This window comes from Colletotrichum phormii (assembly GCF_030913505.1).
Source record: "Colletotrichum phormii strain CBS 102054 chromosome Unknown BDP81scaffold_36, whole genome shotgun sequence".
Lineage (NCBI taxonomy): Eukaryota > Fungi > Ascomycota > Sordariomycetes > Glomerellales > Glomerellaceae > Colletotrichum > Colletotrichum phormii.
This window is the reverse complement of record NW_026851478.1, coordinates 152,427-178,004: the sequence shown is the minus strand read 5'-3', so window position 1 is coordinate 178,004 and position 25,578 is coordinate 152,427. Positions and strand designations below refer to the sequence as shown.

At 53.0% G+C, this 25,578-nt stretch overlaps 7 protein-coding genes across 7 annotated transcripts; 4 read left to right on the top strand and 3 right to left on the bottom strand.

The window, feature by feature from the left end:
• Positions 1-440: 440 nt before the first annotated feature.
• On the top strand, positions 441-1,082 carry BDP81DRAFT_466109 (DNA replication complex GINS protein psf-3; the record flags this gene model as incomplete). Its single annotated transcript, XM_060594357.1, has 2 exons — positions 441-482; positions 573-1,082. 2 exons carry the CDS (start codon positions 441-443, stop codon positions 1,080-1,082), a joined length of 552 nt encoding a protein of 183 aa, XP_060438356.1.
• Positions 1,083-2,040: 958 nt separating this feature from the next.
• Positions 2,041-3,331, top strand: BDP81DRAFT_400331 (TfdA family taurine catabolism dioxygenase TauD; the record flags this gene model as incomplete). The annotated part of the gene is made up of 2 exons (XM_060588673.1): positions 2,041-2,155; positions 2,298-3,331. 2 exons carry the CDS (start codon positions 2,041-2,043, stop codon positions 3,329-3,331), a joined length of 1,149 nt encoding a protein of 382 aa, XP_060438355.1.
• Positions 3,332-4,191: 860 nt separating this feature from the next.
• BDP81DRAFT_466107 (uncharacterized protein) lies at positions 4,192-4,733 on the bottom strand (the record flags this gene model as incomplete). Its single annotated transcript, XM_060594356.1, has 2 exons — positions 4,192-4,334; positions 4,394-4,733. The coding sequence occupies 2 exons, from the start codon at positions 4,731-4,733 to the stop codon at positions 4,192-4,194; spliced, it is 483 nt and encodes a 160-aa protein (XP_060438354.1).
• A 1,078-nt stretch (positions 4,734-5,811) lies between these two features.
• On the top strand, positions 5,812-6,307 carry BDP81DRAFT_441541 (uncharacterized protein; the record flags this gene model as incomplete). The annotated part of the gene is made up of 1 exon (XM_060591603.1): positions 5,812-6,307. A coding segment is annotated over exon 1 (332 nt), but the record flags the coding sequence as incomplete, so codon positions are not given.
• An 8,855-nt stretch (positions 6,308-15,162) lies between these two features.
• On the bottom strand, positions 15,163-15,528 carry BDP81DRAFT_334415 (uncharacterized protein; the record flags this gene model as incomplete). Its single annotated transcript, XM_060585763.1, has 2 exons — positions 15,163-15,243; positions 15,301-15,528. The coding sequence occupies 2 exons, from the start codon at positions 15,526-15,528 to the stop codon at positions 15,163-15,165; spliced, it is 309 nt and encodes a 102-aa protein (XP_060438352.1).
• Positions 15,529-18,217: 2,689 nt separating this feature from the next.
• BDP81DRAFT_455385 (uncharacterized protein) lies at positions 18,218-18,614 on the bottom strand (the record flags this gene model as incomplete). The annotated part of the gene is made up of 2 exons (XM_060593060.1): positions 18,218-18,495; positions 18,533-18,614. The coding sequence occupies 2 exons, from the start codon at positions 18,612-18,614 to the stop codon at positions 18,218-18,220; spliced, it is 360 nt and encodes a 119-aa protein (XP_060438351.1).
• A 3,279-nt stretch (positions 18,615-21,893) lies between these two features.
• BDP81DRAFT_441530 (uncharacterized protein) lies at positions 21,894-22,334 on the top strand. Its single transcript, XM_060591602.1, has 2 exons — positions 21,894-22,035; positions 22,102-22,334. The coding sequence occupies exons 1-2, from the start codon at positions 21,955-21,957 to the stop codon at positions 22,228-22,230; spliced, it is 210 nt and encodes a 69-aa protein (XP_060438350.1). The 5' UTR covers positions 21,894-21,954; the 3' UTR covers positions 22,231-22,334.
• Positions 22,335-25,578: the final 3,244 nt, after the last annotated feature.

The following is a 25,578-nucleotide window of genomic DNA, read 5'->3' as shown; positions in this document are numbered from 1 at the left end:
CAGCGCTTTTACGCTTCTCCCCGTGTTCCTCCAGCGGCTCCCGCCCACTGCTTTATTAGCCATTAGGTACCTAAGGGAATCACCTAATCAAGCTTTCAGCGAATGAAAGACGTGGAGAAATGTCGTCATCCACTAAAAGTGGAGAGCTATCACCTCCAGTTTCTCTGGAGCTCTTTGAACTTAGGTTTCTTAGGTAATCCATCGCGTCTTATTGGGTGCTGCTGCCTTACTTAAGAAAAGCACAGCCATATGCTGACAGGTGTGGCTTGACGGTGACAGACATGGCGGGGTGGTGTGTGGCTGCCCGAGCACCAAGAATCGCGTCTACTGCACCATCAGACGCGTCAAGCTTCACAAGCAAACCCTCCGAGCCTGAAGTTGCTTCTCAGTTACAAACAACCAGGCCAACGAAGCAGCACTCTGCTTTGAAAGAAGTCAAGATGTCGTACTATGACATAGATTCCATTCTGACAGACGCCGAGGTATGTAGCGACTCCCCAGATCAAACCCCTCCATGTACACCGCTTCCTTCACAGTCGTGCAATGGTGAACAGAAGCTAACGACTGCTTAGAAAGTCCCCTGCAAATTTGAACTCGATGTCGCCGACCTCGGATACCTCGACAATAACCCCTCGCATGTTCTGAAGGCAGGAACCAATGTCTCCCTCCCACTCTGGCTCGCCGAGATGCTCGCCCTTGCCAACGCGGGCATCGACGACGACTCCAAGGCGCCGGTCACCTTGAACCTTCCTCCCTCGCTATCGGACCAAGTCGTGCAAGCACTCAAGGCCGATGCGCGCTCAGTGCCGGTCAGAGACCAGAGCGCCCACTTTTACGGACTCGGCACTCGCATTCTGGATCTCTTTGAAGAGCGCGACCTTAGCGATACCATGCGCAAGACCTTTATAGCGCGCGCGTCTGAGATCGCTTTGCACGCTCGAAAAGGAGGTGATGATGGTGTTGGAGGCTCCGGTGAGGACTTCCTCCGCGGTCTGGACGAGTGGGAGCGAGGACTCTTCCGAAAGGCCCACGACGGTACAAAGGCCTCCAAGGAATGGATGGACAAGGTCAAGAAGCACTGAGGAGCCGCCTACGGTATGCCTTGATCATGCAATCCATCATTCAGTTGCAACTACAGCATTGCAGGCACGTCCTCGCTTGTTTCCCTTCGCGAACAAGCTAGGACGGCTACAGTCAGTACCTACCGGACGTGGAGAGGCTCCCGGTCTACAGTCAGTCTCTCTGGAACAGACAACGCGCCGGAGAATTGACAGGACTCTCCCGCCGCTTTCCTCCGATGCCGCGGTCCGTTTCGGTCGGGGTCGGGGCGGAGACTGACGTGGTTCAACTAACAGCGAGGAGTTTGCCACGCGAGAACTTGCGGGATCGCTTGTAATAAAGAGAATTCTCAAGCGTTCGCGGGATCAGTCGCCTCTAGGCCGAGCCGCGGGCGGGAGGTGTGGGTTGGAGGGGTGGCGGGGTGAACTCGCGGCTCGGCGTTGGGGCTTTGAGCCGATGTTGGTTGGAGACACATGGGCAGTACCGTATTACATGGGGAACTTGGGTACATGGGCACAGCCAGATATCAGATGGCTGTCTATCAGCAACAAGCTGACGGAACTGCTTGACAGGATGCCCAATGTCCGAAGCCAGACCAGAGTCTTTGGCAAGTAGCAAAGTACGGATAGCCATCACCCAATGATACCAGCAAGATACAGACCGGAAATGTGCAATTCGGGTGTTCCACGCTACAGCCTTATCGTCTAGAAACCCCACTATCTAAGTATCTCAGATCTCTAGACTCTTGAGTTCGAAGTGCGGGCGGGCCGGTGCGGGTGAGATAACAAACTCACCCGCAGGTCATCGGCGGGATCCGAGCTGACGACTCCACCACTATGTCTTTCACAAGACATAAAAGCCTCTTCAGAGTCCCCGGACTACTTTATGAATTCGTTTGAGAAATTGGAAGACAGCTGCCATTCGACACGAAGTCAAGACACTCTCAGAAACCAAACATCAGCCTCAACTCCAGTCCCCAAAATGGCCATCTCACAGACTCCTTCTCGCATAACCGTCCAGCCGATTGTCCCTGCTGCGGACTCGGCTGTCGACTTTGGCGCCACTATTAGCAACGCCGATATTGAGAATCTCACTGGTAAGATATGACGCATGCGTGTTGCATTGAAAGCAATGATGTTGTACAAGTAGTGGGAGAACACCCGTGAAATCGGTAACCTCCTTTGGTAAGCTTCAGAAACAAAACTCACAACTTCAGACCAGGGGCTGACGATTTACAGATGCCGACTTTGATGTCATCCGTGAAGCTCTCTTCAAGCACCAAGTTCTCGTGATCAAGAATCAGGGACACGCCTCCCCCAAGGCCCAGTTTGAGATTACACAAAAGTTCGACCCCGACTCTGGTGAGAACTATGGACACGGCAAGACTCTGGACGCCAAGCGCTCCATTCTGCATCCCGACCTGAAGACCATCCCGCACCAGCCTCAAGTGCAAGTCATTGGCAACGGCTTCGTCGAGGAGTATGAGGGTCTGAAGAACATCCAGCTCAGACACCCTCACCACCGCACATTCCACGCCACGACCATCCCTGACGAGGATGACCTGGACTTTACACGTTTCTACCGGTGGCACATTGATGCCGCGCTCTACGGCCTCGCACCGCCCGTCGCCACAACTCTCCTGGCAGTCCGCGTGCCCGGCGGCCGCAAGCAAACCCTCCGCTACGACGACGGCACCGACGAAGAGATGACGGTCCCCCTCGGCACCACGGCCTTCGTGTCCGGCTACGCAATGTACGACAATCTCTCGCCCGAGGACCAAGAGTTTGTCCGCACGACAAAGGTGGAGTACGCACCGCACCCCTACGTGTGGATGAGCAGCGCCAAGTCCCGCTCCACCGGCCTGGGCATGGTCTCGGAGGGCAAGGAGGTCCCGCTCGACGACCTGCCCCCCATCGAGGAGGAAAAGATCCAGATCCTGCCCATGTGCTGGCGGAACCCCGTCACGGACCGGCTGGCGTTGCAGGTCCACCCCTCGGCGGTGCGGAAGCTGCACCTGGCGGACGGCACCGTCGTGGAGGACCTCGCCGAGGTGCGGGAGACGGTGCACCGGCTGCAGCGGCCGGGCATCTCGCCCAAGAACGTGTACGCTCACGACTGGGAGCAGGGCGACTTTGTCATTTTCCACAACCGCGGCGTGATTCACTCCGTGGTGGGCGCCTTTGCGGAAGATGAGGTGCGGTTGTTCCGGCAGTGCAACATTGCCGCCGCCCGGCTTCCGCTGGGACCTGTCGAAGTTGCCGCGGCTATGTAGATTTGCTATGTATTTTTTTATTTTATTTTTTCCTATTTTTTCGGTTTCCGCATTGTTTATATGACCTTGTAATGAGAGTTTAGCCCAATAAGATGTTTTCCTACGACGATCTTCATGTCTGATGCTCTGCGCTATTGAAGACTAAAACCCGCAATTAGACTCGAGGATTCGAGACATGCTGCGGATACCACGGTCCTCCCTCCCCCCATTGAAACAGTAAGTCTACATATCGCTGCACTTCCAATATCGTGATGAAATACCTCCAGTATACTTGACGAGTACGTGTAAGCCCGTAGCTAGCGTCACATTTGAGTCGACATGTCAAAACGCTCTGACTCACCGGTCTACCTGACGATTTCCCCGCGATGTAATGGCACATGCATGTCGTGTCACACTGGTGAGCACGCCAACGAACGATCGGCATTCACGATCCGGAATCGGAGCCGGCGGCCGTGGGCTTCTGCCGAGATCTCCAACACCCCGCACCGAGCATTCCATGAGATACCGTCTCGTACGATATGACGAAATCGTGTGAGCGAAGGGGGTAGTATTCGCATTTGATGAGGCAAGAGGACGGAACAGTAAAGGTGTCAATGTATCAATGTGTATCAAGTATGATTTGCGTGATGGATTAAATAATCTAATGAGAAATCCGTGCCTTCAGGACACCAAACCCAGATGTGAATAGTTGAACCTGGGGGATATCCGATGAGACGCCTGACCGTAAACCGAAACTTTTGTTATGATGAAAAAAAAAAGAAGAAGAAAAAAGGGGGTATCATTCTAATCAGAGCCGAGAGCCCTTCGCTTCGCTGAAAGAAAGGATGAATGCAATAGTTGGGCGGTCCGTATGCATAAGTCTAGAGGTGCTTCCAGAACTTCCACTTTTGCGACTTTTGGGCGTGCTCGAGGTCGGTGATGAGGAACTTGCTGAGCTTCTTCCAGCCCTCTTCGGGGAGGGACTCGATGGAGTCGTTGAGCATGTCCATGCAGTACTTGGTGGCTGAGTATGGTGTTAGTGGAAGAATGGTATTAGGGGATAAAAACTGGGTGTCAACATACGCATCATATCCATAGCATCCTCCCTGTCGGCAGCGATTTCCATGCGCGTCGAGTTGTAGCAGTGATATTGTTGCTGGAGCTCAAGCATGCACTCCCAAAGCTCTTGCAGGTTGATGTCCTCAGCGGAGGCGCGGCGGCCGCTGAGGGAGGGTCTGGCCTGAGAAGTCTGTTCCACCGCCGTCGGACCCGGAACGCACTCGGTCATGGTGACGGTGGCATCGGCCTTTTCGTTCGTGGCGCAGGGCCTGATGACGATGTCGTCTTCGCTGTCGCTCTCGGGCCACGAATAGCCTGAGCTGCTTCGCTTGGGGAACTGAGTTTGTGACTGACGGCCGAACATGTTGAAGAGTGATGTGTACATGTGATGCTTGCGTGTAGGAGAGTTGACTGTGTGTGGAGATGGAGAGGTGGTATGTGTGGTAGCACGTCTGTGTACCTGGTGCCGTCGTGATGGTATTTGTACTCTTTGGTGAGGAGGTGAGGTGAGGCGTTGTAAGTGTCTGTGCTTATTGTTGACGTGAGTTGTCGATGGGTGCCCGATGTAAATATAGGGGAACCGTTCAGACGAAGAGCCAAGTGCCGTGCCAGGAAATGGGATCTGACGAATATGACGAGAGAGCAGTTCGAACGGGATTCCAAGCCCACTATATAAGCGGCGGGTGCCGGAACCCTATGCAGTGATCACCAATCTAAAGCTCAGATCGTTCGAGACGAGGCGCCCTAAAAATCTGAAGAGCGATGGTCGATCAGACCCGCGGCAGCGCCCAACGGAACAAGGCCGATCCTTACTTACTCATGCCAACGCCCATGGCCATTTGTACCAGCCCGTCAGGCCAAAGGAAGTTGGGAAGTTGGGATGGGGGGTGTGTGTGTGTGTGTGTGTGTGTGTGTGGCTCTGGGCACACTCGTGGCACACCTCTCAGGGCGCTGAGGGTACAAAGCCAGCCATGGCCGCATACATCTCTGAGACTAAGGAGTAGTTACTAGTACGAAGTATGTATAATACTCGGGTAGAAGAGTAGTACTTTTGAGGTAATTCGGCCTAGAATGAGTAATGACGATGGGGCCGGGAGGGTTGCGCTGTGAGCTCCGTCTGGCCCGGGCAGTGTCCGGAACTGGGCATTAAATGGGTCCAACCAAGCAATTTTTTCTTCTCTTCTCTTGAAAGTTGAAGTCCTTGCTTCTTGGAGCTATTACTTTGGGGCCTTTTTGGGGACGAGGCCTTTTTCCCAGTATCCCAGCTACGAATCGATTCACACGAATCACTGATTCAAGGGAATTCGACGGGAAGAATGTGCAGAAAAAGGGCCGAACCACGTAACCAAAAGGGGTCCTACGCGAGGAAAAGAACTGGAGCTACGACGCAGGAGTTTTCGTTTGTGACGTCGAACTGGTCCCTAGAAACAATTAAACGAGAAGGGGGGGGGGGAAATGGTATGGAAATTCTCCGATGTGTCAACAAATTTTCAGTTTTCGTGTCTCTCTCTCTCAATGAGGTACTTTGTTTGTGTACCTCGTTGTGTACTACATACGTAAAGTGTGTGCGTGTGTGTTGTACGAATAAAACCTGCACGCCCGACTTACACTACGAATACAACACGACCAATGCCTTTATTACCTTGCGGAAGTGTCATGCGAATGGAAGAGAGGACCCCCCTCTCCCCCTTGCATCTCGAATTGTGGATGCTGCTGGATGGCGCTGCAAGAAACTTTCCCGCGCCCCTGGTCTTGTCATGATGTTATGGCGGTGTCAGCTTCTCGTTTCTGAGTGGATGAAAACAGCCGGCCGACGTGGACGACCGTGGCTGCGCGGTCAGGCGATGAAAGGCCGTGGCATCCGTCGACGCCCGCGGGATGGGCATCTGCCGGGCAAACGAAGAAACTCAGAAAAGAGAGGGCAAAGATACGACGTCGATAGTGGCTACGGTCAAGTGTTCTCTCTTCCCGGGGACGCATGAGGCTTAAGGTAGCGTTGAAATCTTTTGAATGTTTTGTTGTGGGTTATCAACGGGCCATGATGATGGGCGTGTTTCTCCCTGGCGACCAGTCAGTGTGACCGGATGATGCGATGCCACGCTGATATGGAGCGATAAGGCCATAATCGCCCGTCTGGGGCCCAGATTCGCTCCAGGGCAACACTCTCAATGGCTTCATGACCTGCGGTGAAGGGGTTCACTTTGCTAGTCTGTGTCTTGGACACTGAGACATGCGCCCTCCCACCAAGTTACCAACCCTCTTCGGTACTTGCGCGCCTTGGATCAAATGACGGTGACGGTGCGGGAAGGACGCGGGAGGTTTGGGTGTGCGAGACATGTCAGATGAGTCCTTGATGGTGTCTCCTTCAACCCTACCTTACCTACCTACAACCATGAACCAACCTTCTTGAGGCTTGAAACCCTCGAGCCCACAGGGCTGCTGCCGCCGGCGTTCCCTCATTTACCGCCGGCGGGCCTCATCTCAAAGTTCCCGTCTATTCCCGCGAATGGATGAGGCAACTAGAGAGGGTTGCCGTGCAGGGACCGATTCCGCACCGGTCTCTCTGATCGGCGCCCGACTTTCGGTGAAGTGGGCGACTTTGGCCAAAGTCTTTTTCGAGGGTGTATTCGTACGTGGGTGTACGTAAGAAACCAAGAGTCTTCTGGCTGAGAAGTGAAAGAGAGAGGCTACCACGGAAACCGGCAGCACCGGTCGTTGGCTAACTTTACCTTTCATTACCTTGTTTCGTACGATATCAGGACTCCCTATCCTCTCACACCTCTCTTGAAATAGGTCAAGGAGGGATCGGGATCACTGTGGCGCTCTGCATAGCGCCGTGGACACATCAGAGACGGCCACATCGGACGCCGTCTAAAAGATGGCCGGACGGCACTGCTAGCAAAAGTCAAAGACCACAATCTGACGAAATTGAATTCCTTTGGTCAAAGCTTGGTCTGACGTCCAAGAGGTCTAGACTCTTGAGACGACCCTGTCGATGAGATGGAGCTCGTCTGCCATGTCTGCCAATTCTCGAACAGCAAGAAACAGCTCATCACTCGTTCGGTCAGTGCGTCATCCAGACGCAACTGTTGTCATCTCATTTGTCCGTATTTCATCGCATCTCAACTTTCATCTCATCCACTCCTCTGAGCCTTTCTCTCTCTCGTCTTTACATGCCCACAGCCACAACACCAAAACTTGGCTCCTTGGCCTCGTCCACTGCTGACCCCGCAAAGCCACTCATGATCATCAACGCCAAGTGTCCAGCCCGTTGCGCCTCTGCAGTCCTTTGGGCTGTTTGCGCCTCGCCGAGCCACTTTGGCTGAGAATTTGTCAACGCAGCTGACGCCCGCACAATCGCTTCGTCACTTGTAGAGATGGCCCTCGGAAAGAAAGCAAGTAAAACCTTACAACTCCCCGGTCCGCGAAGCTGCGACCGGTGAGGGGCTTTCCAAAGCTCCCGTCCCCGTACCCACGGGGCTGTCGGCCGGAGCGCATTCCGTAGGTAGTGCCTGTCCACTTGACCAAGATGGGTGGGTACGAGAATCACGAGGCGTCAACAAGGAGCGGGAGCTGCGCCAGCTGCAACGAGTTGCTAGAGAATGAAGTCTACTAGACATTACTTTGCATAGCCGCATTGCAAAAGTATGCTTGCTGCAAGACTGCAGCTCAAAGTCTAGAATGTCAAAAGTCTTCCCTGCTCAGTCCACAACTCTGCCCGAGTAGGTGCACTCCTCCAGATATCCTACGCATCCGAATGGGCTGAGCCACCGCAAGGAAGCCGAGGAGCCAAGACGTTCGCCGGCTGAACCATTTTCTCGTTGCTTTCAGTGCTGCATCCTGTTTACTAAACGCTCGCTGGCTTTTCGTCTATCCCGGCGACACGGAGAGTTCTTGGCCGTTGTCCCCTCAACGCACGATCCGGAATCCGCAAGTCTCTCTCCGGTACATCAGCTATACCCCGCATGTTCCAACGCCTGGTGGGCGTCCGAGGCGTCACAGGCTCACAATGAGATAGAAGGTCGCAGTGGTCTGATGGAAATTGGTAGATTTACACGTCAGATATAGGTAAAGCTTACTGCGCCGCGGCACACTCGGTCGACGGAAATGCCGGCTCCGGTGGAATGGACCGTTTTTCAATCCCGTTCCCGGCCGATAAACTACGCATCGCCCTGCCAGGAAGGTCTCGATGGGCAACACCTCTCCGGACTATCCAGAATCTGGCAGTTCTGAAGCACTGTGAGGGCAGAGACTCCTTCTCTAGAATCTTGCACGCGATGTTGCAAGCCACTGAAGAAACAACCGACGGGAGACACTGCCCACTCATGAGCTCAGTACAGTAACTCGGAGCAGTCTTTTGACGTACGTTTGACAAGTTCAACTTCGTTCTTCATGCTGTAACCCTGTGTTGCGCTGGATGCACGCGTCGCCGAAACGTAAAGTCCCATTCTTCCACCTGACCTTTCAAGCTGTCTTTAGGATTGGTCTCGGATACAGCCACAAGAAGCACCAATCTCTTCACCTACGCTGCCGCTGTGTTGACACCTTCTGCTATTGGGCATAGTGGTTAATCGTCCTGTATCCGTGATACCCGAGTCTTTCGCTTCTGGGCGAAACACCTCCGTTGGAAAGATGCTGGCTCGGCTCCCATCACACATGCCACCACATCGCCAGTAGCAGAACAAGAGGGCCTTGAGTGGCAAAGCGAAATTCATGCGTCATAGGTCATTTAATCGAGACTTACCAATAGAACTCATTCTAGTACGTGCACTGATCAGAGCCAGTCGGTGGCCTCCAAACCTCCCCTCAATGGGCCCCGAGAGGGGCAGCTGAGCCATGGGCATTCATGATTGACAAGCACATGAGGAAAGCTAGCGCTAAGGGGGCGGTGAACTTTACATGAAAGCACTATCTATCTCAAATAGCATCACCAGTTTCCATAAATGTCTAAGGTCAGATCTCACTCCCGAGAGCAAGCAGCTCGAGCTTTTGAAGGCGACGAAATTCAGACCGTGGAATTCAGATCTAGGTTCAATTGGTTGATTGACTTGGCGAAGAAGCTACTGACGGTTTCTTGTAGTCTGTGGGAAGGACTGCCACTGCCGTTGCGTACCTATTTCACAGTATGGCCACTCTATTTGGGCTGGCGACCACACTATTTGCCTCTCAGCTTATCCTTTCCGGTCGCTGAAGACTCGCAGATGTGTTATCTTCAGCAGAACAATCTCCGCTACGTCCTAGGAAAACGCAAATGCAAGCACCGTGAACCACCTTCGAGACAAGGCCCCTTGAAAACCAAAACGCCACTTGTATGGTTCTTCTATGGCTGAACAACATTGCTCCGACCTTGAAGTACTTATTTCCTTGGAGGATATACATACATTAAGTATGATGATCCATTGGTCAAGGTACTTATTTGATGTTCTTGGGGAAATCCAGGCCACGAGTAGACGAGCTGTCTGTCTGGCTCGACGATCCCGGAACATGGATTCATGAGGCGTGACACGCAAAAGAGGATCAGGATAGAAGTTTTGTTAATTTTTTACACTCCCCGCAAAAAGACCTGTTCTGCCTTACACGAATGAAATGAGCTCACAGAGAGCAGACCTGCGATGCTTCAATGTGGTTTGGTTCCGAACTTGGCCTAATGAGCCCTCCCGAAACTCCCTTCAATGCGATCCTCCGTAGTTCCTTCAGTACTCAGATGTTGGTGACACGAAGTGCCCCTAATTCCTCGGTCACATTTCAAGCTCCTTTGAGCACTGGATCCACATTCGGCAATGTGATACTACCGCCACCAATTCAGCAAACAGCCATCTGCTACCAGTCCCGTATCTCTGTGTAACAACAATCAAAAAGCCTCATCTTCACAAAAACCTTGTTCAATCATCAAGTTTCATAGGGACTGAGAGTGATGCAACAGCAAGACCTGCCTGGACTAAAGGGTATTTCACTTGACGTCATTCGGCATCGTCAAAGCATTATATGCCCATTGGTTCATACTCGATCAAAGACGGACACGAAGGTGTTGTTCAACGCATCTTGTCAGCTGCCCTTATCGACCAAGTGGAACTCCTGCGAACTGTATCACACGTTTTTCTTGTTCAAGTCTCGATGTTCCTGCTTTGTTTGGTTTCTTGGGCCTCATGACTTAGCCAGGACATCACTGCGAAGGCTGCGACAGGAACATCGAACATATGCCGTGCGCCTCTTTCGTTTATGAAACTTATATAAGGTAGGAAGAACGACGGGAAGCGAAGGAGGAACGACAACTTTCGCTATCAAATCGAACTCAAGAAGGTCATTTTCGATACAAGAAACCCTAGTTTACAGCAAGGAAGACAGAACCATTTGATAGCACTCGTCGTTTCGAGGCCGGATTGAGATCTCGGAAAGAAGCATCTTTCCCAGTCAGACAAACGTTATATTCGCAAGACAAACAACCAAAGCTGTTAGCATCTACCAAAACAATCATATTCCTTGACCCACATCATTCCCATCGGCAAGGCATCGCCAACAACACTACCCAAGATGTGCACCTTCTCGACCAGTCATTATATATGCGAGACACCCGGTTGCTATGAACGGCATGGAAAGATCTTCAGACACACCAGAAAGTGGACGATCGCCTGCGAAGATGTGAAAGCAAAGAGAGAATGTAAAAAAAAAGTTGACGAGGCTGTGAGAATAAAGAGAGGTTATTGCCCTTTGTGCGCCGAACACTCTAGTGATGAGCCAAGCGACAGCGACTGAACATTGGGTAATCCAGGCGTTCACTTCGATTTACACAAGGAGGTGTTTAACACGAATACGCCCGATATAACGGGTGTGGTCATCGTGTGGAGGCCCCCTATTTGAACGTCTGACGACAACAACGGATAGCTATTAGTCACTTAGTTCTGAAAAAGATTCCTAATAGTATCCAGTGAAACCGACCGTTGACCGCGTTGTTGTCCTGCGTTATTTCTAAGTCTCATTGAGATCCCAAGATACAGTGATTCGGTGCCGTTTCAGTGTTCGAAAGGACCGGAAGATACTTGACTGATTCAGCTTCTCATGCACCAAGAACCGTGATACTTCGAGATCTCAACTGCATGATTCACTTCTTCTCTCAGGCGTCGTATAAAAGAATCGATTCTGTTAGCCCCCAAACCAGAAGGCAGCCCACTTCTAAATACATATAGTCCCAACCAAGCAAACTACAAGACAGACCATCAAGGCTACCAGCTTCGACAAGAATCAAAAAGTAACAAGATCGACAACCGACCATAGCCCTCGTCTTAAACCACTCCCATTTCCAGAACGTCACTGAAAACATTCGTCAAGATGTGCAACCGGCCTTACGTTCGATACCACTGCGTCAAGTGCGGCACTAACATCGGTGAGAGGAAGCTGAAAAGGGAGGAATGCGACCGGAAGAAGGCGGGCAACAAATGTCGCGATGTGCCTGTATTGAAATATGAACATCGATCGGGTTACTGCGAGAGAGTGGCCTGCAATTCTTAAATACGCGGCGGGTGCCTCCAAGAGACATCAAGTTGAGCGTCAAGCGCCGGATGTAGCACAACGAAAGATGCCAGTCTTCAGTAGCGGATAGCTCTTAGCTACCTAGTTTCAAATTAAAGCTATCGAGTAGCTTTCAGTCATCCTTCCTGTTTCCCATATCGCTGTCCTTGTATCTAGATGTGCCCTTCCTGAAGCTCGGTGCTAGAACCTTGATGTGAAGAGCCTTGCCAATCTGCCTGGCTTTGTGGAAGTCTCAGGATGAAGAAATCTGACAATCGGTATGTCTCCATGGCCGGAAGCACGGTTCTACAGCTAGCTTAAATGCCAAATAGGAGGGATCGTCAATTGCCAGAGTGCGGCTTTGAGCACCACAAAGATCGAGGAGGAACTACTTCGCCACTCACTATCTTGCATCAAGGTCCCAATAATGAGATCAATAAGTAGTAGGCCGATTTAACCCGCACATCGTTCCCTCCCGAGGCAAAGCCCCGTTGACAGGACACGCTGTTAATCAAATCCACAGACCATGTCAAGGCCCTGATTCCCCATGCTGAGCCCCGCCATCAATCAAGATCCAAGATACCTCTAATCGTACGACTTACACCATAGCCCTTCACTTGTAGAACACCACCACACTCGAAGCTAGAGCTTACATGCCACGCCGTGATGAGGGCGTGACCGGGCCGGCCGTGTTTCCAATGGAAAGCACAGTTTGTCTCGTCTTCATGTTAAAGCTGCCAGAACAAAATACAGGTCCTTGAGGGGATAGACCACTACGCGCAGAGCATCCCCGTCCGAATACTCACATCCCCATGAATCCTGCTCTCATCAAACTCGAGCTCTATTCATCAAACTTGAGAATGGTGGCTTCTTGGAAGGCTGGCGGGCAGCTGGGGTTTCAAGGTTTCGCAGTTCGAGAATGTCGTTGGATCCTGGCTGGGTGTAATCGAGCGGAACCGTCAAGTTCGCGCATTGGATGGGAGTTGGTGCTGTTGAAGTCAGAGTATGGTCTCTAGACTATTCGCTTCTGGCTCGGGCTGGCTTGCGCAGCTGTTGCGTGAACCAATGCGCCTGCTGCGAAGATGTATGAGAGGATCGCCATCTCGAGACACCTGGGGTAAGGAACGTTGCAAGTATGTGATGCTCCATGTTGGGGTCCGGCTCTGGCTGGCTTGGGATTATTACGAGGGAGTAGACTTGAACTTCATTTCCTGGGAGGGACTTGAAGCCATGACGGCCAATGACACACCTCACCGGGACCGTCGTGCGGGAGCTTGACCCCATTACACGAAGGCTGAGTTGAAGAGGCAATAAAGTTAAGTTTTAGGTATTAGTGGAGTGCACCCTTGAAGCTTGACTCGAAGTCGACCTTCAGAGTCATGTTACTTGACCAGTCAAGGTCAAGTTCTACTTAGTACCGTAAACGTCCTGCGTCTAATACTTTACCAAGGACAGCCGTTACATCTATCACACTCTCGCGTTGAAGTCCCAGAAATGATTGACAGATTGTGCGTCCTGGCATTTCCTTACTTACCAGACGCGTGTAGTCACTCACGCATGGACTTGCCAGCTTGCCTCAATATGACGACGAGGTTGCCCGACACCGCAAGGAATGGGGATATCCGGTGACTAGGTCTATCGATTCGATGAAGCACTCGAGCTCAGTACTCACTCATCACATACCGAGGCGTGAACCTGAACCCGACAACATCACGGCTATCAACACACACACACACACACGCACACTATACAAGCTACCCTAAAGGAGATCACGACATTAGGATTAAAACTTCAAAGTCAATAGCAAAAGCAAACCTAGTCCTTCACCCCTAAACCTATCGCGATGATCATCCATACCTAGGTCGTTGGTGGCAGTCACCCACCGAACCCGAATTACGGCATTCGGCATTGCCAACCCATCCCACACACCATCTCCAATCCCATAAAACTTTTCCACCGCCGATGCCGGACACATATAAAAAAATAAAAAAAATAAAAAAAAAATAAAAAAAAAAGACATCGCGCAGTACGCAACAAAGAAGAAAAAACGGAATGACAAGAGTCAAGAACACACCCACCCAGACGACCCCGAGTCAGGCCCTGACCCCCATCTGCCTCTGGCACTCTCCATGCGCCGGCCCCCCCAAAGCACCCCCAGCACCCCCCGGTACCAGCCGCCCGCCGGCCGTACCCGAGACCACGGGCAGTACTCCGTAAACCCGCGCAGAAAGAAATCGCGGCAGACAAGGAGGAGAATTACCTAGACACGCCGACTCCTTAGCGCGCATGCATGTGCGTCGTATGCAACGCTGCTCTCTAGACTTTCTCGTCTCCGGACACAAGCCTAAACTTGAACTGCGGGCGCGGTAGCTGCAGCCCGGCGAGGCTCGATTCGCTGTTCCCGGCGCTGGACCTGCAGAGGAAAGTCGCTGACGAAACCCGTCTGTTGGATTTTGCTATACCTACCTATGCCTCAACTGTTGAGCGTGGGGGGAGCACTACTGTACGTTGTTGGCGATGATGTCTGTTCAAAGCTCGGATGCATCACAGTAGCAATCTTTCGTACAGTAAATTGTGCAACAGTCACCCCATCATAAATCTGGCACAAAGTAGTAGTTTAACTGATTTGTATTCATTCTCGTGGGCCCCAATGCTCCGAGCCGAGGCGCAGCTCTCACCGCTACGCAGCTCGAGATGAAGCTCCACTGCTCGCCTTCGTTGCCTCGCAACAGTCTTATCTTGCTAACCTGTAGCCACGCCGTCCCGCCACGGGGTACAGTACGTGTATGATGCCTCCGCTGCACAAATCCCCCGAGTTGACATGTATCCACTCATGCAAAATAACAAGCCAGCTCTCGACAATCAAGTCGGAGAGTGTCTGGTGATGATGCCCCAAACCCGTCTAGATGCGAATCGTGACGCTGTCGCAGTCCGTTGCGACCAATGCAATAACAATTAAAACGAAAGGTGGTGCCGGAGAAATACGGATTTCTGCTTTGGCTCCCGTGGTTCCCATGCCGATTGTTGTCCTCTCCTTGGACATGAAGCCGTTCTAGTGACCCAGCCGAAACATGCAACGCTGATAAAAACAAACGCCGGTGTACCCAATGCCACACAGAGGAGGGTATTGAGGAGGTGAGGAAATTAGGGCGTGGAAGTCGATCCAGGTACCCGTATTGGATGCACAAAGTCGACGTGAAAGGGGTATGAAATTCAAGCGCTCGCAAAGGGTATCGCGGAGATGGCGGTCTATACCAAAGGAGATAGAGAGCTGAAAGAGGGCGCGCTTAGTGCTTCTTGTCGGAGCTGGTAGAGTGCTGCTTCGACGAGTGATGGTGATGCTTGTGAGAAGAGTGGTGCTTGCGGACCTAGGGAATTGTTAGTCGCGTGTCTCGAAGAGGCTTCCCCAAGGCATTGTAGCTTACCCGTTGGCGACCGCGGTGCTCCTCCTCGTCTGAGGAACCATTGCTCAGACGTCTTCTCTCCTCCTCATACCAAGTGCTCAGAGACTTGCCGCCAAACATGAGATCGTCATCCTCGATGATGGTGGCTTGGATCCAACCTTGTGAAGCGAGGTCGAATTCTCTAGCGTTGGGGTCCATGGCGCTGGCGTTGGGAACAACGTAGTAATACTGGTCTTGTGCCGGTGACATTTTGTGTGGAGTCTGATAGTGGCGGCTAGTTATGGACTGGAAGGCGGGTAGGAATGCAAGATGGGATGGAATGGACAGTCCCTTTATGGTTTGTTTGTGTTGACCGTGAGGGAAATGACGCGTGATGCTGGATTTCGCGTAGATGAGTTGTTTGGCTGATAGTGTTTTGAAAAAGCCGGGGTGATCGCAGCTGAAGTGATTGAAGCCTCCAAGACAGGGATCCTTGAGTTATAGCTGGGCCGGGCGGCGGAGGAGAGCAGGGAAGTCTGGACTCTGGAATTCGGGATGACGGGAGGGTGTGCTGGAAATGTCGACGAAAGCGACAAAGGATCCAGGCGGGCGGGCGTTCGGATATCCAAGGGTCCAGAAAAAGGGTTTACTGGAAGTGTAGGAAATGTTCGTTTTCCTTTGTTCGGTTGCCGGTGAGAATGAGGCAGGGCGAGACACCACTAGACGGTGTGGTCTGGATCGAGTAGAGGGCGGATCGGGGGACCGGTAGTGAGTAAAGGCGTATGTGTGTAGACTGGTATGAGACGGTGGAGGAGGCTTATTGTGAGATCGTCGAGGCCTTTGGGATGTTCGGTCACTGCGGTATGGCGAGATGATGTAGTGGCGGAAGAGAATAGAAAGAGATTCGGGAGGAGGCCGTCACGATGGATGGACGCGGGCGAAGGCTGGGTTATTATGGATTATGGGATTGTGGGCTGCAAGGCAGCAAGTGCGAGGGTGCGGTCCTTTCCCCGTATTATTTTCAGGTTGGCCTCGCGTGGCGGGAAGGAGCACCGTAGGTACCGAACCTGCTGAGTGTGGGTGTGGGAAGGAAGGGGGAAGGAGACGGAGTGACATTTGTGAACTTGTGAGAAGGAGGGAAGGAGGGGGGGGGGGGCAGGGGTGGACTTCCCGGTCTGTGCAGAGTGGGAAGGAAGTGGGCGACCACCCCCCTTCCTGGTGGAGACCGAGTAAGGTAGGGCAACCGCGGGCAGGGGTGGGTGGAAGGAACAGGAAAGGGCGCAAGGGGGAGAAAAAACGGAAAACGGAAAGAAATACGGTGAGACGGGGCTTTCGCCAATGACTTCCACGTCCGTTTAGATGGTGACACACCTCACCGAAATGGAATGGAAGCAAGGCAGAGAGAGCCTAACGCGAAAGTCCGGGGGAGCTGGACACACGTCGGGTCGGGTTCAGCCCAGCTGGCCAGGTCGGGACAAAAGGGACTGTGCAGAAGCAGCATCAATACATAGCAGCTGCTGTGTGCTGGTAGGTCCTACGTGGTCGGCTGGCTACACCTCTCAGCTGAAGACGCGTCTTCGGTGACTCTTGTCTCAAATCTTGTTCCTTCTGCCCAGCGATTCGGAAAGGTGGAGGCAGGGGGGGGGGGGGGGGGGGGGCATTCAATAGTCAATAGTCAATAGTCGGAAGGCAGGCTGACTGAGAAAGTCTGAGGTGAGGTGAGGTGAGGTGCGTGAGCCTGATATTGGATTGGGTACGGAGTACGAAGTGCAGACTACAGAGTATTGGTCCATTGGCTTGGGTGTACGAGTGCCACACTGCGGTGCTTTGCTGATGCCGAGACGACGGGTATTGGTGCTGATGGCGAGGCCGATACCGAGTATTGAGACTGCTGATGCGGCCTTGTTTCGGCCCAGCAGGCCGTGAAGGGTCGGGTCTGGGTTTCGTGGGGGAAGGAGTTTCTGGACTTGAAGATTCACGTCGGAAGAAAAGAAGAGTCAGAGTCGGAGGAATCGGATTGGTGGTGGTGGTGGTGATGATGGCTATGGGTGACGGTGCGGGGGTTTCCGGAAGTGGAAGTGTACTTTCAAGATACCGCCGGCTCCGGTCGTGATGATTCAACTATTGCTGGACTCCTTCGCTCCGTGCAAGTCGGCGACGTGGCTGTAACTCTAGCCCGTTGCAAGCTTGCTCCGTGAGATGGCTTGGGGTAATATCGACTGCCGACGTGTCGGTGTCCGGAATGAAGGCTACTATGGGAGCTTAGATGGACCATTAGAAAGGTCTGGACTCTTGGGGTATTTGCAACCTCAAAATGTGCAGCCGATTTCTGGATGGCCTGGGCGGCCTAGATGGCCTGGATCGTGGACTGGGACGATGCGATTGGGGGGTCTGAAAGTCTACACTATCCGTAGGTACTTTGGTGTTTATTTGCGCGGCAGCTGAACACCTTGGAATATCCGTCAAGGAGATTGGTCGTATGTGAGATACAAATACATGCAGAGAGACATTGGGCAGCTGAGGCATATTACACGACAAAGAGGTGAATATACGAAAGACAGCGCTACTACGGAGCAAGTCGCGATTTTACCTCTAGATCTGAGATCGGAACGGATGTAGGTAGCTGTATCGACAAAATGTCTGGCAGATTTCATCACTCCCTGCACTTTGGTGTTTCTTCTTTCTGCCGTGGGTCCCAGATTCCGTTTGAAACGTAAGAGTAGATCAAGATATGCTCAGGTAGTGAGTGCCATGGATGATGATGGCAAAAAGGTGGAGCATGGGAGCTGACCTTTTACGAACACGCCTTGAGAGTATCTCTGTAATCTTGTGTCATTCCCGTCCTCTTATCCGTATCTGGCGGCTACCTTATCATGAAATAGGACGGCACCACGACCGGGCGGTATCAGATCAGAGCTGACGGGAGGCGAAATGTAAGAATGATATCGACAAGTACAAGCTAATGGAACTCGAGCAGGTTTTCAACACCGTGGGCTTTGAGCCATGAGTCCATGACACGGCCGAGGATTGCAGCGATGATACAGCACTCCAAACCTGGGGCCGGCGGCGAGTAATGACGCGGATAATTCACTGTAAGCCCTGCAAGCTCAGTGGGCGCCGAGAACGGAATACGTCCGTTCCTGGGCAGGGCAACACCCAGCAGGGCAGTCAGCACCAGGGCGGCCGTCCGTGGCGATGGAATGACCAAACTCCCAAGTACCTTTACACTGCCATGATCTGCAGATGTACATGTCGACCCTCTCTCACCTCTTACACGGAGGGGAAACCTTGGGGTGCATGGCCACCAGGGGAGACAGGGCTCCAAGGGGGGGGGGGGGGGGGGAGCATTGGCACATTACGGGCTGCAGGTTACCTCCTCAGGCGGGAGTCAGGCACCCTAGAAGGCAGGTCGCGGCGTCGCTTCGGCCATGGCAGGCAGAAAAGGCAGAATAATAACCAGGCTACCTAGGTACTCACAACACGATCCCATCTTTTTCTGCTGAGGGGATTTTTGAGATACAAAATAGGGAAAAGGAAGACGCGGCGCCTCGGGCGGACCAGGCGTGGATTTCTCGGGTCGGCCGTCTTCCGTCGAGATAACAAAGCGAAACGGACTCTCAGGTCAGGCACGGATGACCATGACCGAGGCAAGACGGTTCGTAGCTAAACACGGATACGGCGTCCAGGACTGGATGAGATACGGACGATAGGTACGGGACGGGCTGACGGCGGTGGTGAGGAGTGAGGACGGGCAGAGGAAGAAAATGGGAGGTACTTGCTGTACACGGCATGGAGCGGCGGATACGTACTCGTTGTACCTGCACTTGCGGTCCCCTAATTTGCAAGGCTGCACCACCAGGGCGCCTCGGTTCCACCAATGTCTCCATCCAAAAGATGGGGGGTTCCTTCCACTTTTGACACTGACACTGACCGTCTATCTGTCACCCCTCCCTCGGCCCTCCACCGTCTACGCCGTACGCCGTCTACGCTCTATGCCGTCTACGCTCTACGCCGTCCACACCGTCCTTCATCTCACCGAGAAGTGTCTCGAGCTACCTTAACCTCTCCCGTCCTCCAAAGCCTCCAACTTTGTACATTCTGTCTCGCCTGCCCAGATTATCTCCGTCTTCAGCCCGCCAATGACACGCCAACCTGCTGCATCTCTTCAGTCACTGGCTCCCGCTGTCTGTTTCGCCGAGAATAAGGTCTTTTCTTCTCAAACCAAATGCACGCTAGAACCTCACACAGTTTTGTTTTCGTTTTTTTGGGCTACACGACGCCTCTATCCGTAAAGAGTATTACCGCCCGTCTTTGCCTTTGTTGATCGTTTCCTTCGTTAGTATTCCCGATGTCCCTGTTGAGAATCAAGACCAAGGGGCCGCTGCAGATCATGTCGAGCTTCAGATCTTGGCTCTCGTTCTTTGCAGACACCTATGTCAAGTGCCACAGTACTTTGGTACCACACCCGCTGCGTCCTTGAAGGCTTGAGCCTCGAATACCTGACTCGGAAAATAATGTGCGCCAGCCAAGTGTAGGTATGTGTACTCCGTACGGAGTATCGCCTCTTAGATCCTATGGCGGAACCTGGCCGACAAACACGTCATATCACGATGGATGAGACGCGCGAGACTGACCCAAAGAAACACAAACTCGACACGACAAGGATATCAGTTGGCTCGCTAGTACGGAGTAGAGGACATTATCAAGTATTAGCATATCCTGACATTGTACAAACACGCTGGGGCACCTTGACTCGTCCCGCTTTCGTACTCATCTCGCACTCTGAAGCATTAGACCGAAAGACTTGGAGTCTCGAGACAAAACGAACGCTCCGTCAAAGAAACTGATACGGTGGTGGATAGACGGCACAATCTCACCCTCATCTCTTGGCTTGGCCCCTCTGCCCTTTATTGTTTCCTCCTCCTGGATCTTGGCAGGCTGTGCCAAAGGACCAGCCCTGCAATCAAATACGGACGCTACCCGTTCTGCCCTGAAGGCCCGTCCGGATATTGCTGGATGCAATGGGACCTCGGATGACGAACCACGGTTACACAGTCCACAGCCTTTTTAACTGGGCACCCCGTCAGTGTCATCCTTGAATCTGGATATCAAAAAAAAAAAAAAAAAAAAAAAAAAAAAAGAAAAAGAACGAGCCGCCGATTGTCATTTCGCTATCTGGGGCATCTGGGGACATACGCGCATCGGTGTGCGACGTGCAATTTTATCGGTTCATCGCCCACGATCAACTCATTAAACCCCCAGACTATCATCACGCCAAGATGATGGATCGCCCCATACCCGAAGTCTGCTTCTGGTCAGACTTGCTCGAAGGCTGAAGAACCTAACAGCGGAATCCGTCTCTGAAGCCACCGCCCGTGCTCTTCTTGAGCCGTTTTTGGTTCCCCGGCGCGCCAACACTCCCCTCTTTCAACCCCAGACAGTCCCCTCATTTCATCAAAACAGCCATTATCAAAATAGCTGCCGCAGTATGGATGGACCGCCTAGGTATCAAAGCACATTCTCGTCTCATATGCCCACCGTTGATAACGCCTGCGGGAAGAGGCGCGATAAAAGGATGGTTAAAAAAAAACGGGGATGCCTATTCGGGCAGCCGGCCAACAGTTGCAATATCCACCAGTCGCACGAAGGTCTCCTGAGTCCTGTCATCTGCATCTCGCCATGCATTTCAAACAAAGAAAGCTGGGCCATGTCATGTTGCAGTACTTGGAAACCGAGATGGATGGCGCTCTCGACCCCGTTATTCCGTACCTTGATGTTCATTGCTTTCTAGTTTCGTACCCAACACTAAATGTCCGCGGTGCGAATTATCCCGCGCTGCTAGCCAACTCGCGAAACCGCACCCAATCGCCATGCTTTGGCCATGGAATATGGCCCAAAGTCCATCCCGGGGGTTCTAGGTTTGCATTTGGAACCCCTCCATTGGGTCGTCTGCCTGGCTCCCAGGCCACCAACGGAGGATGAGTCGGGCTTTCTTTTGTTGTTTCTGTAGCTGAGCCCTCCTCATGGCAGACACACACACACGCACACTACCTACATCTCGTACCTGTCACTCGCGTGTAACCCCATCGCAAACCCGACAAATGGGCTGCGTTGAGGAAACGATTTAGACTTTAGAATCTCGTCTTCGCGTTGGGCGCGGGATGTGGTATGCCAAGGTATGTACAAGAGCACGCCAACCGAAGAGTGGCATCGTAGTCATCCTTGCCTTCTTTACTCCACGTTTTCCGCGCTGGCCTTCGGTGTCCTCTTTGGCCTCGTCGGATCCCAAAAGTGCCATGAACCCCCAATTTTACGACTCATCACCAAAGTACTAGGTAGGCAGGCATACATACTCAAGTGGTCTGTCAGATGCCAGATGTTGGGATGTCGCCTTTGACCAACGACCCCTCCCCCTCTTCCCCCCTCACACTCATACGGACAAGGAAGAGCATGTGTAGCCGCCGGACCGTTTGGCATGGCATCCCACCACGACTTTGCCGTGTCCTCCTGCCCAAACCGGTCACGGGCGGACATGGCGACAATATCACGGCGTGCTCACCTGGACTCGTCAACGGTCCGGCGAACCAAAGCCTCGTGACTTTCTGGCCAGTCACCTGCTTCCCACCCACCCACCCATCCCGTAGCCGCATCTCCCGCCAGTGCGGAGCCCAGATCGAGGGACCGAAGACGCACGACATGGCACTTTCTCCTATGTACTGTAGGTTGTGTTGTTGGTTGGGCCGCTCAAACGGGGGGGGGGGCGTTGCTGATGCTTGTCTGTGCCACAATGCTTCCCGTCAGCAGTACCCCGACTTTTCCACCAGCAAAGACGTGTGTTTTTACCCTTCTGGACCTGCTCCAAATGGCGGCACAGGCATCGATCCCGTCATGTCATGTATGGAACCTCGTCTGTGGCTGATGCTGACCAGATGTAATCCCGTAGAGGCACCCCAGCCTATCCACGGAATGTAAGTCGGGTTACAGCGGGTTCGGTGCGTCAGGGTCCTTTGCGGCCGGGCGATCGCTGGGTATCCCGCGTGTAAAGAGAGAGAGGGGGGGGCGAGGCCACGGGAGGATGGAAACTCGCAGCGAACCTGGAGAAGGATAGCTAACCCGCCAGGACCGTGGTGGAGGGGGGGGTGTGCTTCGGTGTGCTTCGGCGCCATTTCACCGCCTGGTCCGCGTCTGCCCGAACAACATTCCCAAGATGCTACGGAAGATGGATAATAACTAGGTAGGTACAGGACTGAGAACTCCAGACCGCTGACCGTCCGGCCGGCCGGCCGGCCAGCCATCCATACACCCTCCGTTACGGTTTCCGTTGGCCTTCGAAAGAGCCCTACCGTATCCGAGGAGAGAACTAAACCCCAAGTGCGCAGGATTAGTCTCCTTTGAATATTTACGGTTCAAACACGTACAGAACGTCGTCTCAAGTCACCGAATTCCACGCGACGATGGGAGGGGGGATACGTACACCGACCGACTCGGGCATAGCCGAAGAGCACCGACTCATTCGTTCACATTTGCACCAGGCCGTATGAAACGGCCTGAATCAGTTCTCGCGGGATCAACAGACGTCTTCGACTCGAGCTCGAGCTCGAGTCCCAGTAGCGGTCATGGCAGAGTCGTCATGTCGCCCAACCGTCCTTCCGGCGACATGGAAAAAGCTTATTGAGGCCACATTCATACGCACCAAAAGTCAAGCACAGAAGAATGTTTTTCCCGATGCTCTCAGTGCTCATCCTCATCCTCATCCTCATCCTCGTACCAAGTCCGGCAACGGCGATACCTTGGCGTTTCTTGGGACCGGCTCACCGGAGCAAAAGGCAGGCGTTTCGAGGAAGGGCTTGATCGACCAACTGTATCTCGTCTTGTATCTCAGAGTCTCGCTTGGCACGCTGCAGAAAAGGTAGAATTCTCAGAGAAGAACTCTGATCTTCGCGCATGCCGTGTAGGTAGGTATACCTACACACGTTGTTTACTACACGTCCCAAGAATTATGCCAACTTTGCTTCGCTGGCTTCGAGTATCGGCAAAGTGGCCGCTTTTTCCTTTTTTTCTTTTCTCTCTCTCTCTCGTGTTTTGGGGGTTACGGGCCGCGCCAGACGCACGGAAAACGGTCGGTGAGGCCCGCCATGTGGAGATGGCCGCCGGGGCAGAAGCGCCACCACATGTCAAAAAGTGTCAAGCGATGGAAGATCTCGATTTGCGGCTTATCGGGGGGTTTTATCACCAACCATAGGTATCATAGTAGGAATACCCAGCTTCCGCTCCTGTTAGACCAATCCTCGGTGAAGAGGCGGGGATCAGGGGGTTCCAGAGCCCAACAAGGCAGCAGTCACGAGCCTTGCTGCAAACGCATATAGATATCCAGTAGATGACAACGACCGCTGCCGTGAGGAGTGATTGGGTTCGAAGTGCCGGCCAAGGGGGCTTCCTTTGTCCAGTTGTGGCACGCCGCATGACAAGGCGCCTTGCCGGCCGGCAAATGCCATGTGACTTTGGTTCGCTCTCCGTTATGCGTGGACTTGGGTAGGGTAGAGTAGATAGATATTCCTGAAGGTTTGGAGGTTTGATGCTCACTTCACCCAGAAACATGATTGGTGATGTGTGTTTTATGCACGATACCCGCCGACGGCGCGGCGGCGATACAGTCGGCCCCGCAATTTGTTTTTCTTTTTCCAAACGGCGGGTTTACAAAAGGATTTCGGTACTTTGGTGAGGATATCGCCCTCGGGGTATTTTTCGCATGTTGGCTGCGGCGGCGGCGGCGATCGTAGATGCTTCGTGGGAAATGTACCCGCAAGCCTAGGTATCGCCAAAGATCTACATACTAGACACCGAGGAAAACACGAAAAAAGCGCTGGCGGCTCCGCTCACAAGTTCCTCTCTTTTGCAGGCTTGCAGCGAACATCATTGACCAAGAAGGCTCGACGGTCTAGAGACTGAATCGCGGCGGGTGAAACATGTGCAAAGGAAACAATGTGCTGGTTTCTGACAAAAAAAAAAAGAAAAAAAAAGAAAAAAAGGCCTGGGGGCGAAAATTTTGCCTTCCCGTCAGATCAGTGTTCTTCTTGCCATCGGCGGAGACGCTCCGGGGTTGGGAAACGAATGAGGTAGCGACGAGTTGAAATGCGCGAGTCGTCGCAAGTTTGGCGATGGGATCATGGAGGTGTGGATGGTGTTCATGCCCCCTTTGTCTTTTTGGGCCGATGCGACGCGGTAGAACCACATGGTGGCAGAACACCCAGGAGACACACACACACACACACACACACACACACACACACCCCCTCAAGTTCCGATACCGCATGCACACCGCACCAGACCGTCAAACTTGATGGATGTGTGGTTGTCAAGCAGACCGAACCGTGGGAAACGGAATCATCAAATTAACTAAACCGACGGAGAGTGAGAATCTACTTCATGGGTGGGGGAGGGTGTTCCACAAAGCACACAAAGACGGTGAGCATAACAGAGTGCCGTTCAAACCCAACTGACAGGTTTCGCCACGGGATGGGATCATGGAACGCATGGAAATCGCGACAAGACTTCTCCATTTCCTTCATCAAGTGAGACGCGGCGTGAGGTCTGGCGTCGTGGCGATGACGTCAAGGGTCGAAGAAGGGGCAGAAGATGGGGGGGGGGGGGGGGGGGGGGGTTCTTCGTCTTCGTCTTCCTCTTCTTATCCTTGCCGGCTGCTTGGGTTTCTTGCTCGGGAGGGACCAACCCCCCGCGCGCACACAGCATATTGTCACCATTACACTGCGCCGACTGCGGATACACTAGGTACTTACTCTTGCTGTGCCGCCATTTTGGCCCCTGTCTAGCAGTAACTTGACAAGGTACTTTTATCTTGGGGGCGGCGGGGAGGGGGCAACAAGCAGTGACAACATCGTGTCCGCCTCGGACGCGACGTTTTCAGGGGTTTGTAGAAGGGTTTGACAGCTCTTTTGACGCGGGAACCCTGGGGGGGGAAGCTTTGCGGCGTGGCAGGCAATGACATCAGTAAGGAAGAAGAATTCAACACACCAGACTGATTCATGAGGGGAGAGGAAACGGTAAGGTACCTAAGGTCTATTGGAATACCTACCCACCTTACCTGACCTCATGGACAGTGACAGAGCACTGGAACCGTGTCAGTCGAATGCAGCGGAAGGTACAGAACCCGGAATCCTGGGAGAGTTTAAACGGTTTCTCAGGAGTCAAGGGGCCATTGGGGCGTAGTTTATTGGTGATTACCTACGGATACAGAGAGAGACTGAAAAGCTAGAACGAGCCCTACGACAGAGTTACGTTGCGTCGGGTCGCTTCCCCTTA

What these genes read in the sequence shown, in the direction of transcription:
- BDP81DRAFT_441530 (XM_060591602.1), top strand. Translation starts at nt 21,955, where the DNA reads ATGGCACTTTCTCCTATGTACTGTAGGTTGTGTTGTTGGTTGGGCCGC. An exon ending in GGGGCGTTGCTGATGCTTGT is followed by an intron (nt 22,036 to 22,101) that starts CTGTGCCACAAT and finishes GTGTGTTTTTAC; the next exon opens with CCTTCTGGACCTGCTCCAAA.